Source organism: Agelaius phoeniceus, chromosome Z, assembly GCF_051311805.1.
Source record: "Agelaius phoeniceus isolate bAgePho1 chromosome Z, bAgePho1.hap1, whole genome shotgun sequence".
NCBI lineage: Eukaryota > Metazoa > Chordata > Aves > Passeriformes > Icteridae > Agelaius > Agelaius phoeniceus.
Window position 1 is genome coordinate 73,266,361 of NC_135303.1, and position 27,980 is coordinate 73,294,340.

Consider the following 27,980-nt stretch of genomic DNA (forward strand, 5'->3'; position numbering starts at 1 on the left):
TTGAAGACACACTTGCAACTATGATGGAAGAACACAGCAAAACCCAACTATTTACAGTGAATGTAGTTCATATACCAGCTCATTTCAAGCATTTCTTTTAGCCCTTTTTATTTAAAGCATCTTATAAAAAAAGGTAGCAGGTTTTCCAACAGGGAATTTTGTGACCCAAAAGGAAATAAATTCCAAGTCTCAGAGAAAATTGCTTGCATTTTTCTCTTGCTCATGTTCTTTGCTGGTTTTTAGTGGCAAGCCATGACAAGAGACACAATTGAACTCTCAAATCAAAATACATGCAGGCAGAAAATCTTCTGTGGCCTGTGATGAACCTGTTGATATAATTGGTGTTTTTAAAAAAACTTGGAAAGTCTTCACATTCTTTCTGCGTAGGAATTCTGCCACAATCTTCTCAGCTTTAGAAAAAGTACTTCTTTCAACCATGTAGCTTTAATGTTAATCTATGTTTCTTGCCTTTTCTCCCTTATTTCCTCATCTGCTTCCTCTGGGTGTTAAGTCAAACTGTTGCTTTAGAACATAGATCCTGTCCTCATTCTGCAATGAATTTTTCACTGTTAAAGTTGGAGCTGTTCTTACATAGGATTGTGAAGTTAAATAGCATGAGAGGTGGTTGACCAATTAAAGCATCAGAACTCAATTGCTAAAGGGACTTCAAGTTTCTGCTTTTATGTGTGTTTGTTTACTGATGAGGGGACAATCTGGCATAAAAAGGAGCTCTTCAGTTTTGGTACTGTTTTGAGGACTACTAATCAAACAGTTTAGTTACATTCAGACAGAACTCTTGTAGCAAAAGCACTGCGGCTATTGGTCAGATTTCTCTGTGTTGTTTAGCATATTAAGTGAGACAAGAAGTCAAGGTGATGTCTTAGCTGTTTGAGCTGAAAAAATAAAGCTGTGTTTTAGCAAGTAGACACTGATCTTTCTAGTGTTACATGTGCATTGTTCTTTATACTATACTATATTATACTGATCAATATACTATATTGTGTCCCTTTTGATACAGGGAAAATGTTTCAGAATTTAGGTGAAGAAATGGGTATTTTGAATATAAAAGTGAAAGGCAATGGCTCAACCTATTTAAAATATTTCATGTTTAGGGTATATTTTCACACTCGGGAGAATGTTAAATTTATGGCTTACAGTGATCCAAATTCTAATGGTGGAAATTGCACCATTCAATACTGATGCATAGCTTTTTCCTAAGGACAATACATGCTTTCAGGTATCTTACTGAATTCACTGCAGTGGAAGGTTTTGAGGTTGTTAGAAACAGTGCTAGTTCCTCTTCAGTTATGTAACTGCTGGATAACCTACATCTACTAGGATGATGCAGTGTGGATTTTCTTCTGCTGATTGTGCGTCAGATGTGTGTCAATTCTCTGCCCTGTTTGTGTTTTAGTTCAGAATAGTTCAGAACCTCCTTTTTAGTCATTTGGTTTAGGTGATTGTAAGGGAAACGTTTTCATTGACTTTTGATCTTAACTTCTGAGCATCTGCTGAGTAACAGTTGGCTGTTGGCTAGCTCTGGGTTAACTCAGGAAAGAATTCCAGTCTTGACTTTTGATTTCTCTGCTTTATGAATTTAAATAATACCTGAAAAATGTCTAACTTACTGATTTTGTGGTTCAAAATAATGCTCTGCTTTAGAGCTGTTCCCTACATTTTTAGGAGAGAGGCTAAAACCTCAGATATTTTAAAAGCAGTTAATACGTTATGCATGTGGTTGGTATTGCTGTGTTGCATTTTACGATCTCTGAAGCTGCTGGCTGCTAGCAGCAGTGTTTCAGAGATAGTACCTTACAATTATTTGGTATATTTTTCTTGCATTTTATGCCTTTCTACTGGCATTGATCAGCTGACTTTAAAATCCAGGAGACTAAATATGATACTATATATCTATAGTTCTAAAATATTTCCACTAGGCCAAGAAACCTGAATTGCAATTGACCCTAGTGATTGGGTGATACAAATTTTAATGTTCATTAATTAAACTGTCGCTTTTCTCTTGAAATATGGATGTGGTTTACTCCAGCTAAATAAAGAGCAGTAGCATTGAGCTTGAGGTAGGGGTTTTATAGGAAGATAGAAGCAGAAGCAGATTCTGGAAGCTGGTGATCTTTCACAAGGAAAGGCAGAGAAGCCACTGTTGTATCTTTTCACCAAAGCTACTCTTTTCCTTTTGTTTCCTCACTGTTGATACTATGCCTAGGATCATGAATTCCGTTGAATTTGGGCATAATAACAACTTACTGTAAAGTGCCTTTTTTGATCCTAGTTTCATATATCATACCATAACTAAGTTGCCCTTATGCTTGTTAGCTGAACATATGTAGTTTCATCAGATGGATTTATTTTGCATTGCTCACAAAGTGATGTTAAAAGTATGTGTAAGCAAAGAGAGGAATTGAAGATACTGGTATCATACTCTGTCATTTTTGTCAACCTTTTTTTTTTTTTTTTCCCCTAGTCAGTTGAAAGAACTCTTGCCACTGTCGTGCAGGCCTTCAGCATTGCAAATTATTAAAGTTTCAAGCTTTTCTTGTGTAAGGACTTACAGGATTGTGTTGTAATTAAATGAATTTTGTTCCCTCTTTTTTCTAAGTTTATGGTGTGTATAGCCGAGGGAAGTCCCAGAAGTTTTCCTCTTTCAGGAACCCAAAGCAGTTCTGCATCCATTTTCAAACGAGTTCCTGCAGTCCCCTTTTTTTCTTCATTATGACTATCTTGTCTTCAAACCCCCCTCTTTTTCCTTCCTTTCTGTCTTTGTTTTTCTCTTTCTCTCTCTTAGAGACATAGATATCAACACCAATGTGCCTGCCTCTTATGAATGCTGTTAAGAAAGTACAAAGAGAAGCTGATGATGAGAACAGGAGAAATACATTAGATGATCATAGAAGCAATAATGGTTGAGATTCCAGATACCAGAATATAGTTTGAATAAAGATGGATATGTTGCATGGGTTTGAAAGGGAAGATGGTACTTGGAGGTGATTGACCTTGTAGGGTTCCTTTAGTTTCCTTAAAGTTCACATAGGCACCCAATGTTTCTTAAAGCATTTTGGAAACATAATACAAAGGTAGGACTTAAGTTTTGTATTCTATTTCACATTCTTTGGTGTGATTCACCACTTAATGAGCTTTTGGTAGTGAAGCACTAAAATGGTAACTTTTGGGTTCTTATCTGGATAAAACTTTGAACCTTCTGAAGTTCACTTATTAATTAGGGTCTTCTAGTTTTAGTCAAGTTGTCATCTTCATTTCAGCAGTGAGCCTGAAAATACTCTGTTGAGGATTTTCAGGTCTGAATTGCAATTCAAGCTAGTTGTTTTTATGCTTTCTTTTAGCAAATGCTCATCAAGAGGTGCAGCATATTATAAATTAAACATGCTGAAGTAACAGGCAAACCTATTTAGGATTTTTAAAATTTTATGAACAAAAGGTGAACCTCCCAAATTATCATAATTTAATATGCCTTGTGAATGTATTTCCCTTCATTCTTTTAAATTTTAATTTTGTAGGTTGAACTACTAACTTTTGTTGGAAGTTTTCATTAGTTTTGAAAGCAAGAACAGCACAGCAATTTGATCTTTACTCATATTACTGAGTTTTCATCGTGCTGTATTATAACAATTTATGATGATTATGATATAGGATGCTTAGATGTTGCATAATTTGAAATGCCTATATGTAACTCTGCATGATGCAACAGAAAGAGGCTCCATCATTTATAATACTTAGGCAAAATGAAGGTAATTTGATTTGCTGTGTTTTTTTCTCTAGATGGGTTCAGCTTTGTTTAATTTACTGCAAATACAAGCATCCGAATTCCAAACTGAAGTCATGGAACCCTAAGATACACCGTTACAGGTTGTCATCTATCTTGTCTTGATCTTGTGAAAGGCCTCAGCTTCAGTTTATGTTTCCTGGATTTTTAAAACTTTTCCCTTGTTTACTTTACAAATTAGTAGTTACTAAATCCAGACAGTTGGAGACTGACTTTCAAATCATTTTTTAATTTTCAGATTATGCTCCTTTCTCTTAGTTTCATTGAGTTATTCAAACAAATATAATGTTGGCCAAATATACATTAGCTTCATCCTTTTCTGAGGAAGAAAAGACTACCCTAAAAGGGTCACCTCTTGGTGGGTGGGTGTGGGTGTGTGTGTGTGTTTGTGTGCTTGTGTGCATGTGTGTGTGTGAAAAAAAAGCACGATACTTTCTATTAGTTATTTTGGGCTTGACTTTTTCAGGGCAGTTTCTTGTATGTTTTTAAGGCTGGCTTATTAAAAACCATTGGTTAGAGGTGTTACAGATAATGGTGGTAGTAAGGAGATATCTCTTGTCAGTAACTAAAGTAGGAGCAGGTATAGGGTTCATGGGGTTGAGCTGGAGAAGAGAAAGCTTTATGAACCTTAGTCAGAACTGCTTTGTTTAACTTTCCAAGGTCAGTTGAAAATAAAGAAGACTTAGCCATAGGAACACCTGGTCTAATTCCATCTTCATTTAATCAAATAACAACACAGATGGATTTTTTACTTCTTGTTAGGTATCTCATTTGTTTTCAAATGGCTATTAATGTTATTTTTCATTTCATGTACAGGGTGATGGAGAGTATACTTCAATGTCTATGTTTTCTTTTAAATGCAGTACAGTGGGGAAAAATAAACAGTATCTTAAATTTGGCTATATTTAAAGATATTACCAAAATACTTTCATTTCTTGGGTTTAATATAAATTACATCTACTTCTGAGCATCTGCTGAGTAACAGTTGCCTGTTGGCTAGCTCTGGGTTAACTCAGGAAAGAATTCCAGTCTTGACTTTTGATTTCTTTTGATTTTGATACATTGTTATTTTTGTGGATCTTTGGTGCTTTGAATAGCTTCTCTTTAAGGAAATATTCTGGTGATTTTAGGATATTGTATATCTGTGTCAAACAGAACTCCCTTCTGATTTAAGGAGAAGTTTCTGCTCACACATTAATAGTATGATAAAGCCCATAGTAATTTTTCAACACTATCATTTTGTCTTTAGGGATTTTACTGAGGTAAATTCCTGTTGAAATTACCATCTGAAAAAGGACTATCAGAATATGTCAGTAATAATATCTAGTTTTGATGTACTGCTTCTCAAAACAATTTAGGAATAAATGTTTTTTTTCATTTTGTGAAGTAGAGAGGTGAGTTGACCTGCTTGTTATCTTCTGGCAAACAGATGAATGACTAAAATAGTTCTGGAGTGCTGTATTCATTAATTCACACTGTTGAATTAAAATGTCAGGCTGGTATTAGATCAGTGAATTAGAAGAGTCTAATGCACCAGAAGAGTCTAAATATACAGAAAGAATCCTATTGAAAGGAAGTTGTCAAATGCTTCATTTGTAGAGACAAATGGTAAAGACATTAATTATTACTTCCACTTACGTGATGTGTAAAAGGTATACTTGTGTAGGTATATCAGAAGTGGGATTCTGCACATAAACTCTGGAGCAAAAACCAGAATTCTAGATTCAAATAATCCTGGAACATAGATGTTTTGAAACTCCAGACTGCTATCCAGACCTGATTTTTTGCTTTTGTCCATATCAGAATGTTCGAAATCTTTGTTTCTTAATGCAGTTGAATGTTTTGCTTTTCAGAACATTGGAGCAAACTGTATGAGTAAGAACAGCTATTAACTTAGACATTTGAACTTGGTCAGATCTAAAAAAATTGAAGGTCACAAGTAGAATTGTCACAGCTGACTCTTTTTTATTTAACAATATAAACCATGTGTGAAGAATGAGTGAGTAAATTACACCCATTTTGTTCATCAAAATGAGGAAGTAAATTAAAGGTTAAAGTAAATAAGGTAGGATTATTACAGGAGGACCTCATACTGTGTCTGAAAATAAGTCATTTTACATTTTAATTTTGTAATCTGTACTGTACTGAAGTTTGGATTCATGGTTGATTTAGATGTGAAATTGTTTTAGTGTTGAATTTTAGCACCTTAGTTGGTTGCTGTTAAATTTGTAATTGAGCTAAATTTTTCAAGAAGCTATGTGATGTATCTTCTGTTACTTCTCTGTTTTATTTTAATTAGTATATTTATTTATGTGTATCTTAATTTGAAGATTTTTCAGCTGAGTGAGAAAAAACAAATTTGCTCAGAGTTTTACGTAAATATTTATACTGCTTGCATTTCTTTGTTGAAAGAAAACTAATTTGAAGAGTTCTGCATTGCCTACAGGTAGACTTTTACAAGGGGCAGTTAATCTCCCAAAACAGGCTTAATAATTTTAAGTTTTCATAGAGTCAGACACTAAATAGGATTAATTAACTTAGGGGTAATTGTCAAAAATGAGATGGAAAGTCCAGAAATCACCAGTTTTCATTCAGTTTAATTTCAAACCGTTCCTATAGTCTATTTTTTTAATGGACTGTAGAGAAGATACCTTGCTTCTGCCAATCATGAAACTAAATACACTGTACTAACATCCCTGCAAGAATGACACCAGCTGTTTTTAAACTTTGTAAATAATTCTGCATTCTTCAAGAAAAGATTCTACTGTTGAATTGTTGCTGCAGCCACTAGAGAGTAATGTATAAATAAATCAATTTTTATATGCAGTACAATGTAAGAAATATGAATCTTGGGGTAAAACATAGCAGTTGTTCCTGGTGATGTGTAAAGAACACATCATATAGGGTGTATAGGTGCCAGATAACTTATTCATTACCTCAGAGAAACAATGAACCTGGAGGGGAGTGGACAATTACTTTAATTCATTCACACTGTCTTTTCCTCTTTCTTTTTCTTTCAAGTTTCACTATAGAACCTATACAAGGATTTTTTGTAGAATATTACTTCAAGCAGCAGTTAAATAAAATGAAATAGTAAGGATTATCATAAGATCGTTTTAAAGATCTTGTTATATTCCAAAATTTAAAAAAATATTTTAAAATATAGAATATGTATAAGGAAGTTGTGAACTTTTGCACAGATCCCAAAGTAATACACTAAATATTATTATGTAAGTAATTTACTGTAAAAGCAAACATTCTTCATTCTTTTGTGTGTACACAGCTGAATCCAGGGGCAACTGAAGCAACTGTGAAGATTTCCGGTGTTCACCCAATTTTGGATCATGCCCACACTATGAATTTCAACCCTTTGCTAGTTTTAACAATTTATCTCCAATATCAGCAGATCTGGCTTAATTTAAATTAATAAATTAATAAATGGACAAAACCAAATAAGAAAATAGGAACAAAAAGATTATTTGAAGATCTCAGTTAGTTTAACACTGACAACATAGGGAAATAGGATAGGATAAATAATTTATGGAAGAGCAGCTGCAAATCTAAAAAGCCTAAAGGAAATATTTTAGTATGTAGGTTAGTTAGTTCTAACTAAACATGCACCGCTTTAACAAGTGTTGCACAAGAGGAATGTGGCTAGTCTGAGCTCAAAAACTTTCTTTTTACATAAAGGAAAGAAAAATAATTGTTGCTGTTTCAAATCTCAAGATGATTGGTATCCTTTTTGGCAGGTAATTTTGAGGCAGATAGCAGCCTTAATGGAGACACTACAGCTCATCTGAAGACTACTTCTGTAACACTAAAATATACTAAGCCCAGTCTTAGCAAAAGTCAAGAAAAAAAGCAATTATAGAACATTACTTACATTGCAGGTGTGAAAAAAATATTATTGTCTAGTTTTGATGCTTCCAGAATGGTTTTTTTTGGGCAGAGTATTCTTAGGCAAAATATAGTGGCTTCAAAATTGCCGCTGTGACAGCTGTCTTTAGATGTTTCTCTGCAGACGATGTCTTAATTGTCTCTGTTCAAAACAAATTTGTGCATACTTGTGTGTATGAGGACTGGAAGAAATTTTAGGCTTTTATTCTGATCAACTTGCTTCTCCCTTCTTTCCTAGGAAGTGTGTAGAGAGCTCTGGTGCCTCAGCAAAAGTAACCGCTGTGTTACCAACAGCATTCCAGCAGCAGAAGGTACTCTTTGCCAAACAGGGAGCATTGAAAAGGGGGTGAGTACAAAAAGTTTTATTGTTTTAAGAAGCAATTTATTGCTGAAAGACAAGAAGAAGAAAGAACTAGAAAGTCAAAGTATTTCACAGAAATTACAACAGTTCAAACAAAAATATTTCCATTACAATGTATACATAATATGTGTACATTGTAATGGAAAGTGTTCTACAGAATTTTTTCACCATTATTTTAAATGTGTAATTTATAAAATATTTATCCTTTCTGTACAACTCTAGAGCCTGGATCAAAAAATAACCCCCAAACTTGTTCTATTTCTTATGTCTATTTTTTGAGTAATTTTTTGTAATTTTTTTTAAAAAACTCTTCGGCTTTAATCTTTATTTGATTTTATACCACTCCTTCATTAAGAATTGTTACAGCTTTAGGCCTGCCATGGACTTTGAAAATGTGCAACATAATCTAGAGTCTGAACTATGTAATTCTGTTAGAAGGGAACAGAATTTTATTTTTTCAGATATATGCCAAATCATACAAGCATATAGAAAAAAGGATGACTCCATAAAAGGATTTTATAAAAGCCTGTATTTCCCAGTGACCTTTCTATTTTGACTTTGAATTATTTTTTCATTATTCAGTTATGCTTGCATAACTGTTTGGCTTTACAGACTTTGATAGAGAGTCAGATAAACTCTTCTACCTAACAGAAAAGTACAGAAAGATAGTGTTGCAATAGATACATTTAGCACTACAATATCTGTCTGAATATGAGAATTTTGATTTTAAAACAATCTCTGTATATCAGTAGTTTCAGACAAGAATATTAGAAGACTGTTTCTCAGTTACAAGGCAAAATCTATACAGATCTTGAAAAGGAGAGAAAAATATTTGAATTGATTTTAAAGATATGTACTGGGGAGGAAAAAATGCATTCTACATACCTTTTTTCAAGATAATCTATTTTATGCAGGTTTGTACAAAGTGAAGAGAGTTTGTTACATTAAACCATTTTGAGTCTCTGTCTGAGAGTGGTTGCATCTGTTCATGAGATTCAGTGATCCAGATTGGATTTTTTTCTGAACATCTATTTTCACTCTGACTTTTGTCATACTAGCTGAGCTGGTTTCAACAAAGATAACAGTGCATTTTGACTTGCAATCTGATGTTTAAACAACAAGAATGAAGGCTTTTGGGCGGCTGTCACAGTTTATTAATGTGTGTTGACGGCTTCATTCAGGACCCATGACCTGGTATAGTTCTGATGGCTTTTCCATGCTGGGTTTGGAAATATTGGTAAACCATGTTAAATAAATTTGTTGAACTGGTCATTTTAAAAAATAGAGTGAATAGAGCTAGCCAATAAAAATAGAGGGACGTTCACAGTTTTACCAAAAATGTTGCCCTATATTAGAGTAATAGAAAATGTTAGAAGCCCTGCTCTTAAATCAGCAGTCTAGGTTTATTTTGGAACCATCCTCCTTTTTGATGACAAAGAGTAATTTACCTCAATTTATGTTTTTTGAACCATGAGACTACAAGTTGAGATTCTTTTAGACACTGTTGATCTATTCCCTTGTCAAGAAGTTTTAATCAGTTTGCTCTCTGCCAAACATCTTTTTCCAGCCACCAGTCGCCAGTATTTTTTTCCATTGTGAGATTTTAGAAGGAAGTGAGAGAATCCATACCATTTTACAAAGATAAACCTGTTAACCTAATATGCCTGTTAACAGCAGAGAATTGTGTCTATAAACTGTATCCACAAAGCTTCCTGTAAATTAATAGTTCCTGGCAGCAATAAACCAGAAATCATGAGCTTTTTCCAAATATGTAATTTCCTTTCCCAAAGAGTAATGTGAAATAAATAGGTTACTGTGCTGTAACACGTTCTTAGTGTTGTAATAATATTGTTATTATTGTTAATATTGTTATTATTATTATTATTATTATTTTGCAGCCATACCTACAGGCCCCAACCAAGTTAAGGCCTATTTTTATGGATTCTGTGCAAATATATAATAAATTAAATTTTCAGCTCTAAATACCTGACAAGATTTCAGAGTATTTAATTGTACTTGTATATTTACTTATGTATTATGTGTACCAAAAAGTCCAAACCATAATTTGATGCAATATATATTAGTATCTTATTGGCAGAATGTGTAGGGATTTCTACAATTAAAACAACCTAACCTTCTATAATAAAACCTTCTTTCAGTTGTTTTTATAGACTTGCCAAGCTTTTAACCCTTTGGGCTGAAATTTTCCGTGGTAGATGTCTGCTTACCCAGGAAGGTTTTTACAATGTTTTCCATAAGAGTTATTCAGCTGTTGTCTGCATACAGGGAAAAGGAATAGAACTGTTTCTTGCTGTTGATGGAACTGTTACATCTGTTCTCTTCTGAAGCTTTAATATATTCATATATTAATATATATGGTTTGGTGAAGGGTTTTGCATATCAGCTGGGTTCAAAAAGGTACACTTTTCCTAATTTGTAATAAGAATTTTAAATATGCATGAAGCTTCTCTGTGGTATTCCTAGAGATGTGCCTGTGAAGGTAAATTAACTGAGAGGTTTTTTAAAAATACTGTCATTAAGAAATTGTGTGTATAAAACAATAAGACAAAACTGATAGGAACACTTATGTTGTGTTTTAATTTACAGTAATAAAAAAGGTGACCCTTTCTATAGATCACAGATTACATCCATGCTGGGGATAGAAAAGAGGGGCACACCATGCAAAAAATGCAAACACAGTGCTGAAAGGATAATTTATGCTACATTGTGGGATGATTTAACTTGTCTTTGGACATTAACATAAAATAAATGTATGTTATTATTGAATATGACGCTTTTTTGCAAAATAATTGTTGAATCAATGATTGAAAATTAGTAGTTAAAACTTACACTAATATTTTTTTTCTTCATACAAAATAGGAAATAAATTTTTCTCTATATTAGAGTACTTGCTGTGTGGTTTTGCTGAAATCATAGTGTTATAAATGTTAATTCTGTAAAGCAGCTAATACTCGTAAAAGTATCTCAAATGTGCCACGTATCATATTTTATTTTCATTAGTTATTTCTTCAGGAAAAATTTCAGAGTGCTTTTATTCACAGAGGATTTGCATATTTTATGTGTATTTGAATGCATCACTGTCATCTTTCTGCTGAAATAATGGAAAATTATTCTTTCAATATTAGAGAATAATTAATATTTCAGATCTAATCTTCTGTGTAGAACTGTTCTTTTAAAATATGTCCTCTTCTTTCTTCATATGGTGATTACTCAATAGTCCTAACCTCATTATAGCAGATGAAGTTGCTGTCATTCTTGGAGGAAACACATTTCTGCAGTCCCATTAGAAGTAATGAAGACTTTTGTAATTTTAAATTATTATGACAGAGATTGTATGCATCACTGGCTTCTAGTGAAAGATAAATTTTTACTAGAAAATTAAGAGACAGAGAGGTGAGGATTAAATCCTCAGATTTAAGTTCAGTAGATGAGAAAACCCAGCATTTATAGAGGTTTTACAGGGGAGCATGGGAATGTGAAATACAATGTTTGCATGACAGTGGAAATTATACATTATAGGGATTTTATACAACTTTGGAAAAATAATGCACCTGTCTATTGTCTCTATAGTTCTAATAGTATGGAATATGATGGTTTACCTCTTCAGTTCTATATCTGTGATATTGTTATGAGTTTAAATCTGAGTAGCTTGTATTTTTTAGCTTGGATCTTGATATGTTTGTAATGTATGTAGTGTAATTTAAGTTAAATTAGTTGATTACAGTTTTACTCTTAGAAGCATTTTCATTTTTAGCTTTTGACTTTAGCATATCTGTTCATGTACTTTTGTGGCATCTCTAATAGATTTTAACACGGAGATTCTTACATTTATTAATAAAATTTCTATCAATTTATCACTGTAAAGAGAAGAAAACCATATGATTTTAGGACTCTTCTAGCTCACTTTATACTCCATCCTTATCGTGTCATGAGAGGCATTGCAAAACATTGTGGTGATGAGGGGTGGACACAGAAGTTGTCTTTTTTTTGGAAATGATCAATACTACAGAAATTTGAGAGAGTTTAAAAACAGCACTTGCTCAGCTTTTGGAAGGGAAATGTGCAGATTCAGGTCATGGTGGACCTGAGTCCATGCTCTGCTCTGTCACCTAAGCCTGCAGTAGTAGGAAAGGGTATCTAATCGAGCTTCAAATTCTCAGTGATATGGTAGACACCAGAATGTGATCAAAATACGGGCTCCAGGTATTTCTGAATGGTGTAGAAAAGGTCTCTGATGAACTAAATTATAAACTTGTTTTAATAGTTAATAATTTGGGTGAATTTTGTCTGTCATTTTGTATTTCTGATTTAAGTAAATAATATTGCAAAGTTTAAATGTTTGCTTGAATGAAGTACATGTATGTGTCCATTCTGCCCCAAACAAGTGGCCAGTCACTATTATAAAATGATTTTCTGTACCATGTCTAATGCTTCAGGACTAGTTTTATTATGTCTATATGTTAGTGAATGAAATACTGAGAAAAATTCCTCCTTCATTGTAATACCCTCCAGATTTTCTTTTATAAAAATAAATACTTTCTTAAAAATGTTATCAGGGGAATTTTTCATTTTCTGTAATGAAGCCTCTACATAAATCTTCAGTAGACGGTCTTTTACCAAACCAGGCTTGGAAATGAATCTTAGTGTTTAAAAGAATGTAAGCAACTTGTAGTTCCTTAATTGTGAAACATTAAGGAGGCTGATGAAATAAAAAATACTTCTGGTGTGTGTTAGGGACCTATAATTCAGGACTGAGTGGAGACATTTAACAAATCACACTCACCCTCACCAATGTCTAAACATGGCTAGAAAAAGTAAAATACTAGTCTTGTTATCTATACACAGAATGCTAATGCCTATAATTGGTCATTGTCTGACCCTTATATTTTTCTGTCCTGATAACTCTGTCAGCCTCCAAGCTAATTTTGTGTTTCTTTTGTGAAATCTTTCAGTGGTGTTATCAGGGAGAGTGCGTACCTTTTGGCACTTGGCCCCAGAGCATAGATGGGGGTTGGGGTCCATGGTCAATATGGGGAGAGTGCAGCAGGACCTGCGGGGGAGGAGTCTCCTCATCTATAAGACACTGTGACAGTCCAGCGTAAGTAGCTAAAGTAAGCCGGAGCCAACAAAAAGACACATTTGGAAATTATTCAAAACTGTGGTTTCACTTGTTATCTGTAAAAATGTTTTGCTAGTTTGCCAACATTTGTCTTCAAAATAGCAGACAGAAATGCTTAAACAGGAGTTCACTAGACATGCTTCTAACATTTTTAATGTATCTTATGTACTGTAAAGATAGCTGGATTTATATTTAGCAGTAACCAGAATGGTTTTCTTAATGCAACGTGTTGTTCATCAAAATATATTTAAATCATGCCTTAGAAAGGTTTCTTTCTTAGGGCATATTTCCTTTAATGCTTGCCTCAGATATAAAATAACAATTTCCAGTTACTTATTAAAAAAATAAACCCCAAACCCAACACAGTATTTCCAAGGTTTTCAATATAACTGTTTACATATAAGCCACAGGTAGTAATATTATATTACATACAATGTATTTGTGTGCTGCCTTGTCCCACATTTCACATGTGACTTCCTACTGACTGTTTAAACAATTCAACATCTTTTTTCCCTGCCACTACTCTCTATTGGTGTATTTGCCCTCTTTGAGGAGGGGCCAGCTTCTCCACTACAGCTTGATCTGTTGTATATATCTGTACTTGTCTTACAATCTGTCTGTTTTCCAATGTCCTGAGCACTGTTCCAGAGAAGTTCTGTCAGGTCAGAGCTCCTCTCTCTGTCATTATCTTTTCTCAAATTAGGAATGCTTATTTCTATTGCTATTCCTTGCTGAATGAATTGCTGCTCTTTTCTGTTTTGGCTTTTACCTGTTCTGATTACCTCACCACAGCTATAGGCTTTCACAGGATAGTTCTATTACTCCATGTTCTCTTCTTGTCATTTCTCATAATCACTATCTCCTTTGCCACTACTGGTTTTTAAGACCATTTCTTCTAAAAGTCATTTGTGTTTCTTTCATGAAAATTCATTCTCTGTCTTTTGTCACTCCTTTTCTTGTCTTCTGCTCTCTGTTCACTTGGGTTATTTGTTTCTTGTATCTGTGTTTTCCAAGCCACGCCATCCAACAGCTTTCCACTGCACTCTGCAAGACAATTACCATAATGTCATATGACTTTTACTTAAGGTGGTCTGTTTGTCCCCTATTTTAGCAATAACTACCTAATCTGGCCGTTATCACTACTTACTCAATGGATACAAAAGCAGAAATTACCTGTATGCATCAATAACACAGTCAGACTGTGTTAGTGAGAGAATAAGATTTTTTTTTTCCAAAGCAGTGTTTAAAAAGCCTAGGGAAATGTTTGTTAGGAGCATGAATAATATCCTAAGATTTTTTTCCAACTTCTGTCACCATATATTTGGGTTGGTATGATGAAAATTATTAAATTTTCAGTGTTTAACAGGCAAATGCATTTGGAAGAGGGTATGTCTACAATAGGAAAAAAACCCAACCCTGTTGATTAAGGATAAGATTTCCTGGTTAAATACTGTAATATGAAAAATAGTATTGATTTGATTTTATAGTTAATTTTAAATTGTAAATATTTAATTTTTTTTATTATTAAACCCTCACAAAGTATTTTTTTTCTTTTTGCTATTAAATTGCAAGCCAAAGAGCTGATGTCTGATTAATCTTCCATATAAGTCTAAGTTAGTTCAATATTTGACCTGTATGGAAGATAGATAATGTTCTTGAGCAGTTTGGGAATTTAACAGTCAATTACCTAAACTAATACAAATCTGCTTACTCTGGAGTTTCCTCAGATTTAATACTGATTAACTCAAATCAGATTCAAATTTCTGAACTAGAATATACAGTGTTTGCTGGTTCTGAGTATAAAACCGGTCTTTGTTGGTTTTCAAGTAAGATGAGATGATTGAAAAAAGAAGCATCATATAGGTTGTTTACATATTTCTCATTTTAATTTTATAAACGAAGTAAATTATTAAAAACAACAGGGATTTTTTTTTTATTATGTTCAAAATGCAATTAAACTTTACTGTTTGGAACTTATGCAAACTACATTAATATTATGAGTAATGATTTTTCAAATACCAAGTAATATTTTGTGTCTGCTGCAATGCATGTCAAAGATGTAATTCTTAACAAAATCTCATTTTAAAACTTGAATGTATTTTTTTTTTTTTAATGTAATGGATATCTCTTGGACTTGGATTAATTATACCTGCATTAGTATATCTCATGCAGTTGTATTTGTTCTAGGGCATACCCTAACATATAAACATGTTTTTCCAGGCCTTCAGGTGGAGGCAAATATTGTCTTGGAGAAAGGAAGCGTTATCGCTCCTGTAATACTGATGTAAGTAATTTTTATTCTACTGTGATCAACTTTACTGGTTTATGATTTTTTCTCCATTTCAGAAAGTGTATGGATTTTGTGTTTAATTAGCAAATAATCTTGTAAGGCACATTTTATTGCAGGCACCCTGTGTGTTCTGGTAAATGTTAGGATCCTGTCTTGATGTGTTGTCTAGCTACTGCCTTTGCATTAAGGCCTGGAGTGAGCTCCACTTGAGTTTCCCCAGAAAATGTGAACAAGGGTAATTCAATAAAGCATATGTGAAATTTTCTAAATATTGACTGACAGATTTCAGTAAGCAGTCATCATGTGGTTGCCAAATTTGAAAGCAAATTCAAATTTGCGTTTTCCTATCAGCCATAAGAATTAGAAAGACACCTGATAAAACTTAATATTTTCATATGTGAACTACAATTACAAAAATATTTTTTATGTTACAAAAATATTTTATATTGTTTATGAAATATTCCAATTACAAAAAAACTACCTGAGTGAAAGTAAAGAGAAAGGTAAATTAATTACTGTGTATCATCTGATAAACCAGATCCATTCAAATTGAGATTGTAGCAAGACATACAAATGCAAAGATACACATCTACAGAAAAAAAATAACACAGTCAAGGTTCCAGAATGGTGCACTGGATTTTGGAGGCTGGATAACTGGAAAAGTTTTACAGCTCCTACTGGACAGCATCAAACTTGAGTTTTTCTGGCTATACCGTGGCCACTTCTTGGCTGTGTGAACAGGGCAGCTGTGATCAAAAGTAAGAAAATAATTTTTAATTAGGAAATTTTTAATGCTGCCTAATAATGAGAATTACCTCCATGGAGAAATTTGCAGAAAAAAAATAATTAATAATGATCATAAATGTATTTTTTCCAAAGAATTATTATATAAACTATTATTTTTTCCTGAATATATTGAAAGATAAATAGGTGAAATAATGTCTCTAGGTTTAGATTATTTCAATGGCACAAACTTCCTTGGTTTAAGATGAAAATTAACATGAATTTAAAGCTAAAATAGTAGGAGAGGTTTTTTTATATTTGCAGTGCTACTGACCTGTAATTTGACTTGGAAACTTATTAGTGAAATTCTTTATAATGTGTATTTTTTTCTGGTTTGAATTTTAAGTTACTTGAGTTTATAATTTAGGTTCATAATTTGACCTTATACATTTATACTGTGTCCAGCCCCTTCAGGGTCCCTGTCCAATGGGTTCAGCTCTAAAGTGGAACTGCAGGATCATTCTGGTAATAGAGTAATTAGCAAATACCTGGTGGCAAAACAGCAGGTTTTGAATACATTTGCACAGAGTGTGTAAGAGGACTGCGTAACACACTAGCACTAAATTTTATAAAGGTATAAAAAGTGTAAGAGGGCTTAAAAGTGGGTTCATGGAGGATACTTTAACTTGTGGCAGTTGATGTGGTACAAATGGAACATTAGTTCCAGCAATCTTTAGAAACAAAGCATTTAGAAACTCAGAAGGTAAACCAATAGAAAAGTTATCCCTTGCCTGTCAAAAGTGTATAATTTATTCCCTTAAAACCTGTTATAAGCCAAAATAATTCTCAATAAACCATTTTTAACTGATGGCTGGGCACCTGACCTGTTTTGAAATACCTCCAGTCCAGGAAATAACATTAAGAATTTTTAATATCCTTATAGTCAGTACAATTTTCATAAGATATTATGTATGTTTTTCAATCCTTTAAGATCCCTACTTACCCCCTAACCCAAATAAGAAGATAACTGGTATTATTCCCTAGATTGGAACCTTTCCTTTGTTTGCAGATTACTATCATGTCTGTTCTTAGTTTTCTTTACACCAGACCATCTCTGTGTCGGTAACCACTGAGATCCCAGTAGCACACCCCTTGGAGCATAGGGCACAAACCACTGCACTAGCTGAGGCCTGTCAGAGAGAACTCCAATTTCAAACTTAGTTTGTCACCTTAGTGATGGAATTCTGTTCATTCATTTTAGTATTTTGTTAATTTTTCTTATGGCAGTGACAATGTTCATTTAGTCCAAGTGGATTCCAAGTGCCCAAAACTCTTTCTTAAAAGTGCTGTTTAGGAGGTCACTCTTCAGCTGTGCCTTCACAGCCAATTGTTCGTACCTGAGTGTAGCAATTTGCATCCATTCAAACCACTGCAACAATCTATTGAAATATTTAAAAATTACAGCACTCTCTTCTGAGGTACTGGTTTCCTACCTATTCTTATATTTCAATCAGTAATTTCAACAAGGTATTGGAAAGGGAACTTTTAATTTCATTGCCTAGGTATGAAAAACAACTGATTGCAAACTCAAGCCAGGCAGTTTGAAAATGCCATTCTTACAGTTTGTGATCCAATTTTTAACATGTTTTTTGGTATGGTTTTCATGTGTGTGAATGTCTTGGTACTTTCAGGAGTCTAAATTTACATTCTTAATGCTTTTGACAATTCTAGTCCATTTCTGTCATATCAATATTTAGGATTCTACATCACTAAGAATCAGAGACACTAGTAGACACTAGTGAGATACTTGTTTCAAGATTTATGTTAGTCCTTAGTGCTTGATAGATAGTCCTTGATAGTTTTAATGGAATAATATGTTGATTAATGTAAGTGAGCATGGAAGAGCATGGAAATCTGTTATTTTTTTAATGAGTAATGTGCTGTTTGTACATTTTTTCTGTTGAAGTTTCTTTTACAGCATCAACATTCACTGCCCATATGTAACTTTCAACATAGCCCTGCCTAAAGTGCCTACCATTCCTAACCCAAAAACCCTCTCATTTTGACTTCAGTGTTCTTGCAGACATAAGTTAGTTCTCTTGTCTTTGTTTTTTTACCATTTTAATCCTTTGGAAGCAGTGCACACACTCCTACTAGACTTATTTCTCATCAAGCACTTCCAAAGCCATATATGACTTCTTAATTCAAAAGGCATCTGCTAATGGAAACATTGAGATCAGCAGAAAATAACATTAGCTAATAAGTTCTGGAAGCATAAGGGTGGTAGAAAGAACACACTAATCAGAAAATTGTTTTCTACCGCGAACCACATTATCTCTAAAAAAAATATGTATTTTTCCAACCAAAGTGTTTTTAATTAAAAAAATGCAGTAGTAAAAAATTCTAGTAGAATGGCAAGAAACATAATTTCTCAGTTATAGTAACTAATTGATTTAAAATATTTATAAGGATGTGAATCTTAATTTGACATACATCTAAAATTGTAAGTGTCCTTTTTAATATATATTATGAGAAACATGGTTTGCTTACAAATTCTGGAAATGTTTCATGCATATACATGTGTAGACATACTTTTAAAAGTTTATTGTTTTTCAGGCCTTTATCTTAGCAGAATGTTATTTTCTTTTTTTTTGGGGGGGGGGAGTGTTCCTTTCATTATGCATACATGCACAGATATTGTTTGCTGCTTTCATAATTTTAGTATTTTCAAGCACTTTTTTTCCTGAAATTAATTAATGTGAGAAGCCACGTAATGTAATAGTACCTGAGTTTGAACTGCTGCTCTTCTGGCTTGTTTCTCATCCTCTCTGAGGGATTGTACAGACCTTTGTTAATAGGAAACAACAAGTTCATTGCTGAAATCTGCCTGACCCCAAACTCCAAGATGAACAGGTGTTGTGTCAGTGTTGGTTTAGTAATTTGTTAACACTTCTTAAACTCAAAACATCTTCTTCTCAGGACTTTCTTCAGACATGATCTTAAGTTCTCATATTCTTGCTGGATTCCTACCTCACAATTTGCAGTCTCATAAAAGAGCATTTGGAGACACAAGCAGTCTTTAGCTTGAGAAGATTGTACTATAATTGGATGAAAAAAGTGAAATATCTTACCCAGTAAAGAAAAGCAGTTATTACATGTTTACTTTAGGAAAAGAACACATAAACAAAGAGATAGTGCCAAAGAATATGACATTTTGTAAATACATTCTGTGGTTTACCTTGTGGTAATCTTTTTGCATTTCTATGCCTAGGATCTTCATAGAGTCTTAGTTTGGAAGGGACCTCAAGGACTATCTGGTCCAACATTTCTCTGCAGAAATATGGTCTGGACAAGATGGCCCAGCACCATGTCCAGCCAAAACCTAAAAGTATCCATGGGTTGGGAAATTACCACTGTTTTGAGGAAATTATTCCAATGGCCAGTTGTTCTCATTGAGAAAAGTTTCTATTCTGTGTTCAATCGGAATCTGCCCAGGAATTACTTGTACACATTACATCTCCTCAATGCCATGACTCCTTGTAAAAGAGGGAATCTCCATCTTCTCTGTAGCCACCCTACAAATACTGTAACATGGCGATAAGGCCTCCCTGAAGCCTTCCTTTCTCAGGGCTGAACAAACCCAGTTCCCTCAGCCATTCCTCACATGCCAGGCTTCCCAGCCCTGTGATTGCCTTCGTGGGGCCTCTCCAGCCTATCCACATCCATGTTGTGCACCAGGAGCCAAAACTGGACACAGAATTGCAGGTGTGGCCTGACAAGCACTGTGTGGGGTGGGATAAGGACTTCATCTCTGCTGGTGAGGCCCTTGTTGGAGCCACCCAGGATCTGCTCCCTTTCTGTGCTGCAGGAACACACTGGGCACTCAGATGGAGCTGAGCCCACCAGGAGCACCAGGCTCCTTCCCACAGAGCTGCTCCCAAGCTGGGTGGATCCCTGGCTGTGCTGCACTCCTGGACTAAGGTTTCGCTTTTCCAGGTGCAAAACTTGTCCTCATTGAACTTCACAATGTTCTCATTAGCCCACTGTTCCAGCTTATCCAGGTCTTTCTGCAGGTGGCTCTCCTTTCACAAGCATCTACTTCCTCGACCAGTATATTAGTATTGGAAAACTGCACCAGGATACACTTGATCCCATCTTCTAGATCACTCTGAAAAATAAATAGTGCTGGGCCCAGAATCAATCCCTAGGAACACCCCTTGTGCCAGGCTGTCAGTTTGGAGAGAAGTGATTGACCACTGCCCTGGGTCAGCCAGGTCCCCACCCACCCTAGGGACCCCTTGTGTAGGCCATAACACAACAGCTGCAGAAGGAGGCTGTGGGAAGCACTACTGAGAGCCTTGGAGAAATCCAGGCAAACAGTGCCCAACACTCCCCCAACAGCAATTAAAGTTACTGTGTCATAGAAGGCAACCAGGATTGTCAAGCACAGTTTTGAATGCATTTCCTGAGATCATGGCCTTGAGTTTTACCTCCTGTCAGATATTGGTGAGATACTAAAAAAAGATAGGGAAATTAGGCAACAAGACTACATCTCAAAGACCAGGTAGCAATAATATTTTTTAGAGTATAAAAAAGAAGATCTTGATCCTTCTTTACTTATCTTCATATTTTATTATTTTGTTGTAGTATAACTATTTAGATAAAGGGTTTCATTATTTACCTTGTAAGGAGAATTCAGTGCAATTAAAATACCAGTTGTGTAGATTAGGAGATGAGCAAATGGGACTGAAGGAGTGTGAAGTGACCAGTACCCGAGAGATTCAGGCTCTAGCTTTAAGGGATGTCAAGACTGATCTTTCCACTGCTTGGGGGATGTGATGCAAAGAGGCAAATTTAGTTTGGGTTACTATTAAAAGCACCCCAAAATAAATTTTTTAAAAATTTATGTGGTTATTTTGAATTCTTACTGTTATAATCCAAAGGATTCTTGCATAAAAGTATAATATAAAGCATAGTTTTAAATAAATAAATAATATAAACTTTTATATAGTATGAAAAGTAGTAAAAGTACTACTCTGTTCTTACCAGCTAATGCATTGTATTTAAAATTGTATTTTTCATTAGAAGGGGTAATAGAGTAATACAGAAAATTAAAAATATAAATACTGTCTAATGTTCACTTTTAAAATTTATATTTCATCAGAATAGCAGAAAAAAAAATTAAAGCTCCTGAATCATATGGCAATGGGCTGGCTATCATGAGATCTTGATTAATGTAAAAAGAGAATCATAATTTTTATGTTTATATTTACATTGTGTGATAAAATTTTATTATAAAAATTTTATAATTTTATTATAATTATTATAAATTTATAATAAATTTATTAAATAATTTTTATTATAAATTTATTTAATAATCCATGTTAATAGAGTCCCTTTCACTTGAATGCATTTCAGATTCCTGGGAAGTGCTAACTGGCTTAGGTATACGTGAAGACAATTAAAATGCCATAAAATGGATTCTTCTTTTGCTCATAAAGTAGTAATGTTTATTAACACCTCTGATGTCTGTCAAAAAAATCCTTTTGTCAGTCACTCTAAACAGGAATTTAATCTGTGTTTTAAATACTTTCTGATGAAGCTTTCAATTTCACCAGGTACTTAAACATTGTTAACAATGTTTAATGAGATGAGGGTTTATTCAAGATAACTTTGAATCTGCTGATGAAAAATGTTATAAATAGAAAAGAATTCTATTTCTCCTGTAATTCTTTCCAAGATAAATTTTACTTAAATCTACCCTCATTCCAAGTAAAAAAGTTACTTCATGGTTTTGTAATTGCTAATGCAAAGCAATGAAAATTTAATGAAAATTTTTATTTCTTGACGCACAGAGACTGGTAACCAGAGCCAGACATACCATCTATTCTCTTTCTCAGTCTTAAAAAAGTACTTTTGTCAAGGCTACAAGTAAGCAGGAGTGATATAGTTCTGTAGAAATTTTTTTTCCTTGATGTCTTAATAATGTGTCTCAATACAGCTGCTTAGTACAGTATAATTGAACCTACAGCTCCAACCAAATATTTTTTCCAGCTGTTTTAAATGTGTTTATAAGAAGGTAGCTGATGGATTGATTATGACACATAGTTTGACAGGATCCTGCTTTTCCAGTTTTATGGAATCTGTTATGTAACACTTACCTTTCTTTAAATTACTTCAGCTATTTCATGCCAGCCTAGGATTGCAAATGGACACTTCAACTGTAAAGTAATAAAGCAAATTTCAGAGTCAGAGCCACAAGACAAAACATTCTAATCACTTGCATGATTGTGTTTGCAGTATAAGCTTCTAAGCATTTCCTTTCATGTTTATATTTGGAATAAATTAATTATTTTGTGTTACTTTTTTAGCCATGTCCTTCAGGGGCTCGTGATTTTAGAGAGAAGCAATGTGCGGATTTTGACAATATGCCTTTCCGGGGAAAGTATTATAACTGGAAACCCTACACTGGAGGTAATGGTTAGCATTGCAAAACCATTATCGTATGTGAAGATTTTGAAATTATATAAATATTTTATAGAGGGTAATGTTTGTAAATATTATGTTTTGACAAAAATAGCATGAGCTAAGATTTTTAAGCTTGTACTTTTGTCCAGTGCTGCAAGTGTTACTGAAGAGCAAAATTTCTTTATTCTAGTAAATTTTTGTTTTGGTCTGAAGGTGAGTCACCATCATTGTTGAGGCTCCACTTTAAAAATATGGAGACACCCGCACCTGTACTAGAATTAGATATTCCATAGGTGATCTGCAAGTGCCTCTTATGCTACAGTGATGAATTTAGTATTAAGTAATCTCACAATAAGTTTGCCTTTACTAAAGTCAGGAACATTTTAGGAAAATGAGAAACAAGTAAAAGCATTTGTAGGCGTCTCTAAAGCCTACTTCAATAATTGCATTATTTGTAATATCATAATTTAATATATTTTTCCTATTCTAAAGCTGGAGGGTATAACTTGTGGTTTTTATACTTTATTGACTTGAATAAAATTATTTACCAGTGATTTTTAGCTTAACAGCCTGAATGGTTTTACAAACAGGTCTTTAGATTAAAAGCCTAAGAAAGGTTGTCATGGTCATGTGGTGTGAGCTATAGTGTATTCTGTTTCTATTCTTCCTTTTGAAATAGTGAAGTGGTATCCTTGTTTTAAGTTGTTTAATAATCATTAGGATTATTAAATGCCAATTTAATATGGCATCATTATGGTCCCAGCCAACCTTGTCATATCTTACTGTATGAAATAACATACAACTCCTTTTTGCGAAAGAGAAGAGTCAAGTAGAGAAATCACTAAGGGGTAGTTAAATAAAGTGTATATCTTGTATGTGTCAGGTATGAGATAAGATTGTAAATTACAGATCTGTTTATGTATAATATTTTTAACTAAACCTTAAATTCGTAAGGTTTCTGTTAATTTTTTTCCCCCTTTCATTTGATTTTGTTGTCCAGGTGGGGTTAAACCATGTGCATTAAACTGCTTGGCTGAAGGGTATAATTTTTACACTGAACGTGCTCCTGCAGTAATAGATGGGACTCAGTGCAATGCTGATTCACTGGATATCTGTATCAATGGAGAATGCAAGGTTACAAACCTTTTATAAAGTACTTATGGATTTCTTTGTTGTGTCTGCTGTTACCTATATTTAGTTACGGTACTTGTATGTTACATGAAAGGGAGTGTTGACAGGTCAAGTTGCTAATAAAAATGTAAGATTGAGACAGAAAGTTTAAAAAGATATTGCATATAATAGACAAGTAATTTGAATTTCAGTAATTTCTCAGAGACATTAGTAGAATCTGCCATTTTATCTTTTTTCTTGCTTTATGGGTTCTGTTGAAGAGTTGATGGAAATGGCAACAGGAGGTGAACAGGCTCCTTGCACTCTTCCAAGACCTGTTCCATCATTTCAGTTAGAACATTACTCTGGCTGAAAAACACTAAATGTCAACATATTAATCTGTTTAACTAGTTGATCCTGTTGCAAAAAATCATGCTGTTAATATAATGGAACAGAAAGTCATCACTATTGCTCTGTGGTTCTAGGAAAAAATATATAATGATGTAAGTATTTGCCTTTTACTAAAAATCTGATTATCTTGTAAGATTCCTATAGAACTGCATTATGAGAATTTAAATAGGATTGGGGTTCTGTGCCATATTTTTTGGTTATTAACATTCCATTTCTTCCTCAGTTTAGCAAAGCATTTAGCTATGTACTTAGGTTTAGATATTTTAATAGTACTATCGACTCTAAAAATTATTTGATTTCAACAAAACCACTGACATAACTAAAGCTTAATTTAATGCTGAAGTGCTTTGTTAAATGGAGGGCTGAACATGTATGTTAATTTATTATCTCTCTAATGACATAGTGAGATCAAAAGTTTTGCCATGTTTTAGTAAACCAGTAAAAAGAATCTCAACTTGAGAATGAACTTAAGAAAGTTTGGTTTCTGTCATCTTAGTGAATCAGTAAGTTGAAATGTAAAGAGTTAAAATAATAATATTTTGTCAGTTATTGAATGTATTTTAACTTTTCTTATAATTTGTGTATTAGCTGTTTACAAGATGACAAATAATAGTGCTAGACAGGAAACAAAGACAGCTGGACAGTTAAGTAGCTACCTTCTTCTTTGTATGAGTCCTAGAAAAATATTGGTAAGCTGCAGTCTTTATTCTGTTCACAACCTCCTTGTTTCATCCTAATTTTTTTTCTTTTCCCAAAGGTCCTGTCTTTATTTTCATTTAATTTTTTTCATCTAATACAGCATGCAATTCAGCTTTTCACTATGTTTCATTCTGCATCTATTCTTACTGTGAAGTCATTTACACTCCACATTCATACCTATACAAATTACAAGTTTCCCCTGCAGCATATGGAAATATGGTCTATGAAGCTGTAATGCCTTAGAATACTACTTATGCTGTCTAAATATTTAAGGATCACACAGCAAATCTTGACCTTAAAAAAGCAACAGAGATGGCATGAAGCTGTTGTAATATCAAGTAACAACATCAGGAATAATTTTTTGATAAGTATAATTATTATATAATATGCAAAACACTGTGAAGTCCCTTCCTAGAAGTCACAGTAGAAATGCAAGGTTCTTATTAATCAAGATTTGATAACAACCCAAAATGCAAATTCCTCTCTTTTTTTATCTCCTTTCATTGTCAAGTGAAAACCCACTTAAAGTACTGGTTATCAAGAACAGGGTAGATAAAAATAAGAACTGAGTATCTCAAACTTGAAAGAAACACTTTAAAGAAACTTTAGAAATAATGATGCATGACCATCATCCTGTAAAAATATTTCTTCTTATCTGTTCTCAGCATGTAGGTTGTGATAATATTTTGGGGTCTGATGCTAAGGAAGATAGATGCCGTGTTTGTGGAGGAGATGGGAGTACATGTGAAGCCATTGAAGGTTTCTTCAATGGTTCATTGCCCAGAGGAGGTATGTACATGTGTGTCCATTCTGTTGCACAATGCTTTTAGATCACTCTTTAGCAAATACCAATGCTGCCTTCTTTCCCAGAGTGGCATTGCTGCTGGTCATTCACTTTGACTCTGTTTTCCTATTGTCTCCTGGTTTTGTGTATTAGTTTGGATTTATCCTGAATACAACTATGTGTTTAGTTACTGAATGCTTAGGTCTGTTGGTGAAGGTTTTTGTTATTATTTAGTTATGGTGGTATACTAAGAGTAATGTTTTGTATTATTTTACTGTGTATGGTAGAATCTGATCGTCATGCATGAAATTTTAGAATAGCAAGAATACAGAAATATCTCAGAAGTCCATAATACTAAGAATTCAGGAAATATATATAGGCTATTATTTTAAAACTTAGCTCAAAAAATATTAATCTTATAGTCCTATAGCTACCAGATTTCAGACTCCATAATTCAGGAAAATGAGTGAAGCACTGCAGTTAGTTCTGTCCAGTGGGGGATCAGCAAGATTTATGGTGGTCTGGAAGTCTTGACCCTCTGTGAGGAGAGGTTGAGAGATCTGGGCTTGCTCAGCCTGGAGAACCCCTGGTTTATTGGATCTGGTATGAACCCTCCAATACTATGAGGAGGTCATGGAGAAAACGAAGCCAGGCTCTGCACTGGTAGGTACATGGTGGGAGCTATAAACTTGAAGGTGACTAACCAAATAGAAGAAAAAACTATTTCCTCAGGAGGACAGTCTAGCAGTGGATCAGATTTCCTAGAAAGGTTATACAGTTTCTATCTTCGGAGTTTTTCATGACCCAGCAGCAGGATAAAGCTCTGAGTAACTCAATCTGATCTCTTAGCTGTTCCTGCTTGTAGCAGGAAGTTGGACTAAATGATTGACTCCTCTAACACTTGAACTATCCTATGTTCCTGAAGACATTTTTAAATGGCTTAATTTCTTAAGATACACTGTTCAAAATGCTTTATTAGCACGTAAAAAAAGGAATTCCTGAATACTTAAGTTCTTGCTATCAGTTTAAAATTTTTGTACGAAGTTTAGAGAGTTTTCTTGCTTAATAAAATTTATCTTTGTCTTACAGGATATATGGAAGTGATTCAAATTCCAAGAGGTTCTGTGCACATTGAAATAAGAGAAGTGGCAATGTCAAAAAACTACATTGGTGAGGGCATTCTTTATATATGATTCTAACATACCAAAAAAGTAAACCCCTCTTCCTCTGTTGCTGTCACACTGGCTCCTTTACTCAAACTAAGACTTTCAAACTAACTCACAGCAAACATCCCATAGTTCCTTAAACTGGAATGGAGTTCCTTTGAAATCCATGACCTGAAGTTTGGAACACAGTTAGGCAATTAAATTAGCTCAGCTAGCTCCTGTCCTCTCTCACCTTGATCTGGCTGATCATTTTTTCACCAGTATCACTCCTAGTTATGTGACAAAATTGGTCAAAAGCCCACTTCTGCAGCTGCACAAATACTACAGTATTTTAACTGATTTCTCCAACAGATAATCCAGCAGCAACAAAACTGTCTGTGTTCAGAGCTGCAGAAAGAACTGCATATTTAGTAGTGCTGTTATCTTCACTTAAATGGCTTGATCCAGGGTGACAGGTGGCTTTATATTCCTCTTATGCTAATTTTCTGTGGGCTTCCTGCATTTCAGGTCCTCATAAATGATTTCATTAGGAATATGAACTTGTTCTTTCTGTCATATATGCTACTAGAATTATGCCACTGCATAATTATTGTCATGTAATAATTGGACTGCTGTTCACAACTGTGGCCTTCACCTGTGCATAACTGACATTAGGTAAATGTACCTAAAGAATGAAAATGCATTTTTCTTTGGCAGGCAAATAAAAAATTAACAGCTTTGCTTCTGAATGTATATTAGTTTAAGCATATATAGCATACATATGTTAATTTTCAGACCTTGTGGTGATAATGGAAATGGTTACCAATTTCTGCTGAATGTCATTGTCACCAGTAGAACAGTACTGCCTCTCTCACTATCTCCTGCTCACATGAATGCTCTCTGATCTGTTTTAGACAACTTAAGCATCACTGAGGCATTTTCCCTAACTGTTTAAGGTAAACCAACTGTCCACACACATGTAGTTCAGAGTAAAATGACAGATAACTGAAGTTGTCTTACTCCTCAGCATTATGATGTGAAATTTTCCCCTATCCAGTAAAATCAGTTATTTGTCTCAATGAAAAATTACGTGCTCTTTGACTATGGGGCTCCAACCATCATTTTTCCTTTAAAAACATGATCTATTTAAAAT

The 27,980-nt window shown here is 34.0% G+C and overlaps 1 protein-coding gene across 4 annotated transcripts in view; it reads left to right on the forward strand.

The window, feature by feature from the left end:
* Positions 1–27,980, forward strand: part of ADAMTS6 (ADAM metallopeptidase with thrombospondin type 1 motif 6) — a 144,199-nt gene that overhangs the window by 86,782 nt on the left and 29,437 nt on the right. For all 4 annotated transcript variants that reach the window (XM_054652324.2, XM_054652325.2, XM_077171332.1 and 1 more), the window contains exons 12-18: positions 7,935–8,042; positions 13,031–13,176; positions 15,418–15,481; positions 22,582–22,684; positions 23,679–23,812; positions 25,564–25,687; positions 26,772–26,852. In XM_054652324.2, coding sequence (XP_054508299.1) covers positions 7,935–8,042; positions 13,031–13,176; positions 15,418–15,481; positions 22,582–22,684; positions 23,679–23,812; positions 25,564–25,687; positions 26,772–26,852 — 760 coding nt within the window. The remainder of the gene's footprint in view (positions 1–7,934; positions 8,043–13,030; positions 13,177–15,417; positions 15,482–22,581; positions 22,685–23,678; positions 23,813–25,563; positions 25,688–26,771; positions 26,853–27,980) is intronic.